Source organism: Malaclemys terrapin, chromosome 13 (genome assembly GCF_027887155.1).
Source record: "Malaclemys terrapin pileata isolate rMalTer1 chromosome 13, rMalTer1.hap1, whole genome shotgun sequence".
In the NCBI taxonomy this organism is placed as follows: domain Eukaryota; kingdom Metazoa; phylum Chordata; order Testudines; family Emydidae; genus Malaclemys; species Malaclemys terrapin.
The window spans coordinates 1,743,231-1,753,085 of record NC_071517.1 but is presented as its reverse complement, the minus strand read 5'-3'; the positions used below and the strand labels follow the sequence as shown (position 1 = coordinate 1,753,085).

Below are 9,855 nucleotides of genomic sequence, written 5' to 3'. Positions count from 1 at the left end.
ATACTAACATGAATAAAAACATTATACAAAGTTGTCTGACACACCAACTTCTAGTGTTTTCCTGCAAAATAAATTAAAAGCAGCCTAGAGGTCTGGAGTCTACACTAGCATTAGTGTCCAAAAATACTAGAAAACATCACAAAATGCAAGGGAGCCAACTCTAGGGTCACCAAGGGAACCCCAACCACTGCCGTGAACACACTGCAAGCTCAATGGGCAGGCATTGTCTTCAGGGAGGCAGCCCTTATTTAACGTGGGCTGGGCTGCTGTCTGGTTTCCAACAAAGAACTCAAGCATTCCCCAGGTAATAACATATCCAACGCTTGTTCTCTAAAAAGCAAACTGGTGTAGTTTAAAGCAATCAGAAGTGGCATACAGGAATGATTTGGCTTTTTTAATAATAAAAAATAATAAATGCACATCAGGCAGTAATTGGCACAGTTACAAGAACAATTGTTTTCACACACACCTCCTCGCTTTCTTTTAGTAAAACCTTTTCTTTTTAGGTCTAGAGTCCTTCACATCTATGTCAGTCTCAGAACCAAAACAAAAAGAAGACGCTCCCAAGAACTCCAGTTTTTTGGTACAAAATATATATATAAAAATATACTAAACTCCTAAGGAAGATGACTGAATTGTCCACTTTTTCCAGTCCAATGAAAAACCCCCATACTTCACCAGATTATGCCAGGATAAAATACCATTCAATATACAAATACTGCAGTACTATTCCCTTGGGAAACCCCTTAAGACTAAAAATAGTGACAAACCTTTAATTGGTTGTTTGACATGCAACTAAAACACAAACTCATAGCAGCAAATTTTTTAAAAAGGTAGACTTTGAAGACTAATTTTATTGGTAAACACAATTAGCACCAGCTTTTTAAACTTCAGTCCACAAAAGATTAAATTAAAACGCACAATTTGCCTTTGAGAGGCTAACTTCAAAGTTAAACTTTCACTCAGACACACACACACACACACTTTGTTAAGGGGAGTCCACACATTTAATGCCAGATTAAAGGGGGGAGGAAGAATGAGATGAAAGTAAGGTGTTTCCAGATGATCACTTTCACAGTCTTTATAACTTTGGGATTGAAACAGCTGGTTAACAGAAAGGCACAATGTTAGCATTGGCAAAGCAGGTTCCCACTGCTACAGGAGGGGGAAAAAACCCAGTGTTATAAGTGGCTGGTGCTGAAAAAAAGCCAGTTTCCATTTGTATTAAGTTTCCAGGGCAAAAGTCAAGAATCCCAAGAAAACATCACCCAGACTCTGAAAGGCAAGAATGCCTTTGAGTGGGACCAAGCCACCAAATGTGAAATACAATTTAATTAGAACTGGAATATCTTACGTAGATCTTGTCTAGGCTGTAGGACTTTGCCCCGTAAGTACTTTGATAGTGGTTTGCACTGGTTGTAAACGAAGATAGGCATGCAGCACCAGTGCAAACCAGTACCCACCATGAGTCACTCCAGTCCAAGCCCTGTCCTACACTAGCGCAACCCTCTTGACGCCCCAAAGTACAAACATAGGCACTGACACTATAGGAGTAGGGATGGAGAAGCAGTTTTCTATCATCTTAATACAGTCGTATCAACTGGCCCCTCCTCAGACCAGCATCAAATGCCATTTTTCAGTGGCCATCCCAGGAGGTGGTTTACACAGATCCATCACCAGCCTTATTCTAAGGATTTCTGGGTTCATCCCTGTGGAAGCAGTTTCTTCCCTCTCCGTGTTCAGATGCCAACCTCAGAAAGGAGGGTGCAGTTCCCTTTGGACACACACCAGCTGCTACCATCACCAAAGCAGGTGTACCTGGGGGTCCACAAAAATGCTGGGTGCATCCTTCTGAGGAGGAAGGGTCTTCTCCCCTGTCCCCTCACCCATGTCCTTGCTTTTCACAGGACCCTGGACTAACCCAGCTTTGCATAAGGGCAAGACAGCTGTCAGTGACCTGTACCATGGGCAAGGCTGGGACAGCACATTCCAAAAGGCACATTGTAAGTTACTTTAGTTTGGATTTGCAAAGGCCAACTAGTAAATATTTGGTGTGTGTGGAAGACAGCCAGACACAGCCTTTAAGATATCCAGACCCCCCTTGTTCATTACTGAAGGAAAGGATCTTCCAGCATTCCCATGCCTGGGGCTTCAGAACACATGTGGTAAAGGCCACCACAGGGGTACAGGCTTCTGAATCCACAAGCTAATTTTTTCTTGAAGTTCTCAAAGTCATAGTAGTTAGTTTGGCTGCATTTGAATGATGAGGTCAACTGAATAACAGACGCTACTTTTTGGCACCAGGGAGCTCCAAAGCAAACTCTCCTTACAAACCCTCCTCGCAGGCAAAACTGGTCTGACCCACATGACCCCTTGTCCCATGCACTTGAGCAGGACAAATCCACCTGGGTAATGTTCAAGGCAGGAACCATTGCATAAGATTAAAGGCTTGTCAACTCAAACTGGACCCAAGCTTAGATTTGTTAAAAACGAAACCTAAACCAATTAAGGTTTGTGAATTAAATACAAAATCCAGTGGAACCTTCCCTGGCAACCCAGACACCGCAGTACCAACAGCAATAGATTATCAAACCTCCCTGACGTTCGCTACCCACCGGACCAGCATAGCAGCCAGCCCAGGCCCAAAGGAACTAGCGTTTTAAATGCCTGACCACATCAGAGCAGTAAAACAGACTAAGAAATATACGTGCGCCTATATCCACTTAATGGAGTTTCAGCCTTTGGCTCTTTCCGAGTTGACAGCATCTCGCTACTGCCATTGCAGGTGCTCCAGACTGTGGCTGAGTAAGATGCATGTCACTGGGGCAGGGATGTAGATGATGAACCCATCCACTTTGAAGCGGCACCTAAACACACCGACCCGCCAGCCCAGACAGTCCTCGGCCACCCTGCTGCCGAGATCTTTCAAGGGCTGCCTTTTGCGGGCCTGTCCTTAGAGCACGTGAAGGTCCCAGGCTGCCCCTGCCACACACCCAGGAGAGTTCCAGATCCCTACAGTCGCAAAGGCTGCATTCAAACCGAGTTCAGCAAGAGCCTCCTTGTCTGCCTGAAGGGGGCTCCATCCAGAGCCTGCCAAAGGCTGTCCCCGGGGCACTGCTGCTTGAGAGGCAGTGAGGTGAGCACTGTCCTCACCCCAGCCACATTGGGTCCCACCCTAGGAGGCTTTGAGCACCCTCAGTTTCCACTGAAATCCATGTGAATTGAAGGCACTTGGCAGCACCCAGCGTGAGCCTTGCATGCACTGCCTCCACAGCGCTCAAAGCCTGCTGGCAACGGGAGATCGGCAGGAATTCGGATCCCACAAACGCAGTGTTTTAACCCTCACTCATTCCTAGTGGTAGCATCAAGACAAGGCTAATGGCAAGTCAGAGCCTCAAGCTACCTGCTCTGCCATGCCTCATGGCACCTACAAACCTCGCACCTACAAACCTCACACCTAGGAGAAAAGTTTTCTCCATTGTGCTTGAGCCTCACAACAGGTCTCCAAGTAGTAGGTGGCTTTAGGCTCTGGGTTGCAAAACATACACAGAGCCCTGAAGGACGCGTGTGCATGCAGCAAGTTAAATCCTGCCACAAGTATTTGCATGTACCCTGTGATTTAATGCTCCCAAATATGCCGTGTGGGGGTGTCTGGAGAAGCTCCGCCAGGACTAGTGGCTGATGGATGCGAGGTGAAGTGTTAACGATACTGGGACAAGGAGACGGCTGGATTTGGAGAGCACTAAATCGTCCAGACTGGTTCCCATCCCTGACTTCTCTTCTTTCACGCACACAGAGAAATTCACAGCAGCAGCTCACACTACTGATCAGCTGCCAGCTCATGCGGTGCACCCCCAACGTGCCACACTTGGTGTGAACGCAGGCTGTGACGCCCATTCCCACCACAGCGCGCCTGGGTTTGCCAGCAGCAGCAGCAACAGTTTGAGTCTGATGGCCCCTTGCCCCCCACCTCCCTTCTGAACGAGGGAGGATTCTGTATAAAAATGTAAACAATATTTCCATTTCATTTGCAAAACATCACAAGAGAACTAGCAGTCACTTCACGCTCATCCCTGGGAGCAACCTAGCCCAGGAGGGTAGCTTGGCTTAAACGAATGTCCCCTGAAAACCTCCACATCTCCAGGCAACCCCCCGCCCCGCAGCATGCGGAACCCGGCTGGCTGATTTGGATTGAGTTGGACTGTCCCAGGAGCTTGTGCTAATGCCAAGAAGGAAAACAAAAAACAAAACAAAAAAAAAACCCTCACTTTTTCTTTAGCCTGTTATGTTGCATGACCCCATAGCCCTCTCCCCAACTGTCCAGGTACTTGCACCTTCTGGTGTTGCAGGTACCTGGTGTTCTGACATTTCAAGTTGTACAGCAAAGAAATCCAACCACAGAGAAACCTGGCTTACCAGTCACTTGCTAAGCACTTTTCAGCAGCCAGCCAGCCAACCTTAATCCCCACAGCATTAGCCTTACTCTGGTGCCATCTGCTATAGTGGTCAGAAAACCAGAATGGCCTTTGGTAGCTGTTAACAGGTTTCACTGTATCCTACTCCTCCCAGCCCTCAGAGAAAATCTCTATTGGCTCCAGGAAGCCTCCACAGATAAAAGGAACCATCAAGAACATTGCTGACCGGCAATGGCAGAACACTTTGTTGGGGGAAGCCGGGGTGCTGTTTAAAAGCCAATTGCTTATAGGGGCAGGGACACCTGATTTTTGCCTCCCCAAATCTCATTGCCATCTGGCATTCACTTGAAGAAAAACCCAATGAAACGATCAGGTAAAGCCAATGGGAAAGAGGCATCAGAAGGGGCTATGGGAACCCATCCCCCCACCTCGCACCTCCTGGTTCAGTAATGTCTAAGATTGAAAAACCCAACACTGGTGGGAGACTCCTTGACAGTCACTGTAATCAGGTTGGCTGTCACGTCTGTGACAAAGACGTGTTCGATCAGGCTGCGGGTGGGTTTCCAGTCCTGGCTGGTCTGGATGGAGACTGACATGTTCTGGCCCATACCAGGAAACGAGGCAGAATCCCGATCCGAATCGGAGCTGGTCTCCTCTTCGCCGGTGCTCATTTCAGACAGGGCTGCTGGCTTGCGGTTCTCTGTTGTGGGGTGCCCCTCTTGCACACATGGGGCACCGCCTTTTGTCACGTCTCTTTCCCCAGCAGCTGCTCTTTGCATTGGTTTCTCATTTTTGCAGGTGTCCATGCCTGGCGGCAGCCCAGTGTTTTGTGCATTCAGCACTGTGCCCACCCCACTGCCCTTGGCAGCGGCTGCCCCCGCATTCACAGCTGCGGCGCCGGCACTTTTGGCCAGAGTTCCACAGACATGCCGAGGGAGGCTGCTGCCACCTGCTGAATTCGGCCCATTTTTGACACTCTGTAAGTTTAAAGCTTGGAGGTTCAGCTCCTGATTGGAAGTCAGCTGGTTTCCTGGGGCAGGCGAATTCACAGGTGCCTTGCTGCCGTTGGGCAGGGTCTGAGCCCCAGCGGTGAAGCCCGATTTCTGATCCCCCCCAGCACCACTGCCGAGTGCCTTGGATGCTTTGGAGCCTTGCACATTCAACCCAGGCTCCCCAGCTCCTTTCTGGTTTCTCATTTTTAAGTCCAGTCCTAGGCTACTCTTGGTGGATGCCTGTGACTTGAGTGCCAGCCTCCCTGGGGCTGGGGCCTCTGCAGAGCTCTGGTTCTGGGACATCCTGTTCATGTAGTGCACGATCGAACTCTGCCAGCTGATCCCGTGGTTTGGGCTCCCAGAGGAGCCCTTCAGTATATTGGGCAGGTTCTCAGCGGATAAGCCCCCTGAACCAAGCCCACTCAGTGCACTGTGGGGCTCTTTCACATTAGATTTAAGCACAGCAATACCTGAGCCCTGAGCATTGTGTTGGGGCTGCAATTTCCCCATCAGCTTAGAACCTCCCCCTGTCTCCTTTCGGGTTGTTTTCAGCACCTTTGCCAGGTTCATGGTCCTTCTGGCTGCCTTCTGCTCCGGAGGCAGAGGTTTCCGCCCACGCTTCTTCCTGACAGGGTCTTTTATTTCCGGCTTCGCAACCAGAATCTGAGCTTTCTTCTGTGGCACTGGGTGAGTCTCTCTGCTCCGGGGACCTCTCTTTGCCTCCAGGTCACTCTCATCCTCTTCATCAGAGGAGGAGGAAGATGAAGAGGTGGAGGATGAGGAGCTACTTGACTTGATTTTTGGAGGCACCTCTGGTTCCTTTAAAATAAAAATAAAGAGGGAGCAGGAAGAACATCTGCCTGAATTAAGATAGCCACACTCAGTTCTGCCAGCTAAGTTCTTCAGCAAGATACAAATTTGTTCCCAGTGACCCCACCGATCACTGCATCACATGCACCAGCCCCTGACTGTGCGCAGGCCTCTACTGTGCAAAGGGCTAAAGAGCCCCCACTGCACACAGGCCAAATCTAATATATTGCCCTCAAATTCCATGTGACTCACTTTTCCCTCCCCGTCATTGCTGATTAGCAATTACCAAAGTGTCTGGATAAAGAGACGCTTCCCCTATCCCTGCCTCTTACATGCAACCTCAAGACATATTCCTGGGTGCATTCTGCTCTCGGAACAGTGTCTCCTGGCAGCTCTGTGCCCCCCCATTCTCCAACGGAAACCCAAGACGTATGATCAGCAACACTCCACATTATGACACAAGAGGTTGTAAGGGGCCTTTCACGCAAAGAATGTCCCAAGAAGTGCCATCACCCCACATATCACCACTGTTACTCACCACATGTTTCCTGGGCCTGCCTCTGGGTCGTTTGCCCCTCTTCCGATTCTGCACCTCTTTCTCATGTTCCCTGCAAACACACCAATTGAGGACAATGCTGCACCCATGAGCCAGCCTCGTTCCTCTCTGATCAGCAGAGACCTCGTTTGAAATGCTGCACAACTCAGTTCTAATCCAAGCAGCAACGGATACTTATGAGTGTTATACTTGTGACAAACATACGGCAGTCTTTCCTGGAGAGCTCCAAGCCTATAGATTTCACACTGACCCAAGCTGTTTGTTATGGGTTTGGGAAAGCACCCAGGTCATTTTTTAAGTGCAGTGGGGGGAAGGAATTCTCTCTGGGAGTCACAGAGTAGCTCTCTCAGCCGTGGAATATGTAGAATATTTACCCCATAGCAACAGATGCTGGTTACTGGACTAGAAAGTCTGTTATTGTAGATTGTGTTTGAAGTTCTTATAGCAGCCAAGCTGGCAGCATGGCAGAAGTTGCCAAGCTCTGCACTGCCACACAGGAAACTAATAATATGAAGGAAAGAGACCTCCTAGAAACAGGCTCTCAGCAAGGTGTGGTGGCAAAGAGGCATCGCGGTCCTCTACCAGATGATTCCCTGTGACACTAAGAGGCTACAAAAGGGCCCTCTGACTGTGAGGCAAGATGCCATATAGGAATGGGAATTATGGGATGGAGAGGAGGTTATAAGAATACTGTCTCCAGAGCAAAGTGATGGCTGACTGAACACCAGAGTACCTTACTCACTTTTTTAACTGCTGCACCCTAGTCAACAGGTCATTGTGCCACCCACAATAATACCTAGGTTTTTTTAAAAAACGAAGTGGATTTAGAAACCAGCTATAATTAAGGCCAATCATAAAGTTTAGTGTTTTATATTAGTGCAAAGTCAAAACATTTGCCAGCACTGTGACTACCGTAGCCAGAGGGCTAATCTGCACCCCAGTGCACAAAGAGTTCTAGTCACTTTAGCTAATCATGCAATCAAATTGCAGAGCTGAGCTCCATATACGAGTACTGAACATTATAGAGAGCACCGTTTCTCTAGCCCCGCCACGCCACCCAATCACTGCCAGGGGATAAGTATCTCATTCCTCCAACAAGTATGTTTTCAGTGGATTTTCAAAATAAGTTTGTTTCTGTAATTCTAGAAACTGCCTCTACCTGTGCATGCAGACATACACGAAAATACAACCAATGGCCCAGACCTTTAGATTAGAGGTCAAGTACATTCAGCTCTCAGTGCTCATTTCTAAGTTAAATGTCTGTGTCGCTAGTGCGGTCACATTGCACAATCTATGTAAAATACATTCTGATCTCGGGCCCCAAATTAATCACATTTATAACACTTGGTGGCCGTCTATGAACCTGAACTGTCAGTTTAGAGTATTATCATCTTTCAGCCTGATGAGCTCTTCAGTATGCTGTTTGCAGGACAGCCAAAGACCAAATGATCGATTAGACATTGTTCATCCAACAACAACAACCATAAGTATTTATAGTTTGCTCACTTCTTTTGGAAGGCAAGGAGCAGCCTTGGATCAAGAATATTCTCTTCAGGTTCCCAGCTGTTGTGTCTGGAAAAGAAGAGCAAACACATAATAGAGAACAGGAACATGAAAGCATTTTTTTAAAGTTTGGACTAATATATGGAATATCATCTGTTCAAAAGCAGCTCACATGAGAGCCGTAGGATCGATTTGACTCTGAGAACAGTGCCCATGTCCCAACCAAAGCCACATCTTTGAATAACCCTAAAGTAATAATCCGCAGGGAAAGTCGGAGTTCTGTTACAAACGCTGCAGACAATGTTACGGCCCCAGCAGAAATGGCAACACTACATAGGATGCAAACCTCATTCTCATCAGAGTGCACCGCAGAAGATGTTCTGGAGAACAAACGAACAGAAGTGACTCTGGAAAGGGAGTCCTGAATTTTTTTTTTTTTGGGGGGGGGGGGGGAGGAGGTGGAAAATAGCCTCCCCTCCCTCGCCCAAGGGTCAGAAAACAGAGACGGTCTAGAAAAAGTGAAGTGCCCTGATTGACAGGGGGCAAACCCTGGATGAGCCGAGGGATTAAGGATAACAATGTGTGTGCTGGGGGGAGGGGGCTGGAGAGGAGAAGCGGAGCAAACCCACGGGGAGGGAAAGGGGTTTCCAGGAGCAGCTGGCGGGAGGAGTAAACAGACAAGGTCCCCTCCGGGCTGCCAGATCCCCTCCCTTTCCGGGAGAGGCGCAGCTCCACCGGCATCCAGGGGAAGCTCAGGTTTCACCCGGCGGGCGAAGCGTGGACATCCAGGCAGCTCCCCCGGCCAGTCCCCACCGGAGCGGGGCCCGCTCGGAGCCGCCTGCCCCAGCCGGGGGGCGGCCCGGGAGCCGGGGGGGCGGCATCAAGTGTGCGCCGAGGGGGGACGGAGGGAGGGACGGACGGACACACACACACACACACACACACACGGACACACACTTATTTGTAAACAAAAGGACGCGGGGCCGCCGAACAAAAGCGGCGGGGAAGGGGCCGGGGCCGGAGCCGGGTGCGCCGCGCCGCGCACTCACTTGGAGGACCAGCCTCGCCACTTCACCAGATACTCCAGCTTGCCCTGCGGGGAGGAGACAGAGGGAGGCGGTTAGCGCCGGGCCTGCGGGGGGGATGCCCAGGACGGGGGACGGGCCGGGGATGCCCGGGGCCGGGCGCCCACCTTGCGGAGCCGCTTGCTCAGGATGCACTCGGCGGCGAAGACCTGCTCGCCCACGCTGCTCAGCTCCTCCATGGCGCCGGCCGGCTCCGCTCCGCTCCCCGCCGCCCCGAGCGAGCCAGCCACCTCCAACGGGACCCGCCGGACGGAGCCCTGAGGCGCGCCCCCGACAGCCGCGGGCCCCCGCATCCCGCGCTCCCGCGGCGGGGCACACAATGCAGCGCGCGCGCCCGGCTCCTCCCCCACCCCTAGCTCAGAGGCTCCCCAAATTCCCAGGGAGCCAATGGGGAGGGGAGAGAGGGGAGGGCGGAGACTGGCAGCTGGGGAAGGGGATGGGGTCAGGCTGCTGCAGAAAGGAGAGTTATTGTCTCCGCGCGACCCCTCCCCTTC

The 9,855-nt window shown here is 50.4% G+C and overlaps 1 protein-coding gene across 1 annotated transcript; it reads right to left on the bottom strand.

Moving 5' to 3' along the window:
* Positions 1-9,651, bottom strand: CBX2 (chromobox 2). The gene is made up of 5 exons (XM_054046588.1): positions 9,469-9,651; positions 9,326-9,369; positions 8,280-8,345; positions 6,756-6,825; positions 1-6,226 (listed from the first exon to the last, which is right to left on the bottom strand). Exons 1-5 carry the CDS (start codon positions 9,538-9,540, stop codon positions 4,859-4,861), a joined length of 1,620 nt encoding a protein of 539 aa, XP_053902563.1. The 5' UTR covers positions 9,541-9,651; the 3' UTR covers positions 1-4,858.
* Between the last annotated feature and the right edge of the window lie 204 nt (positions 9,652-9,855).

Bases quoted from the DNA above. Each gene is read 5' to 3' on its own strand.
- CBX2 (XM_054046588.1), bottom strand. From the start codon at position 9,540: ATGGAGGAGCTGAGCAGCGTGGGCGAGCAGGTCTTCGCCGCCGAGTGC. The intron at 9,370-9,468 runs GTGGGCGCCCGG...TCCTCCCCGCAG, and splicing joins TGAGCAAGCGGCTCCGCAAG to GGCAAGCTGGAGTATCTGGT. The intron at 8,346-9,325 runs GTGAGTGCGCGG...CTTCTTTTCCAG, and splicing joins TGGCGAGGCTGGTCCTCCAA to ACACAACAGCTGGGAACCTG.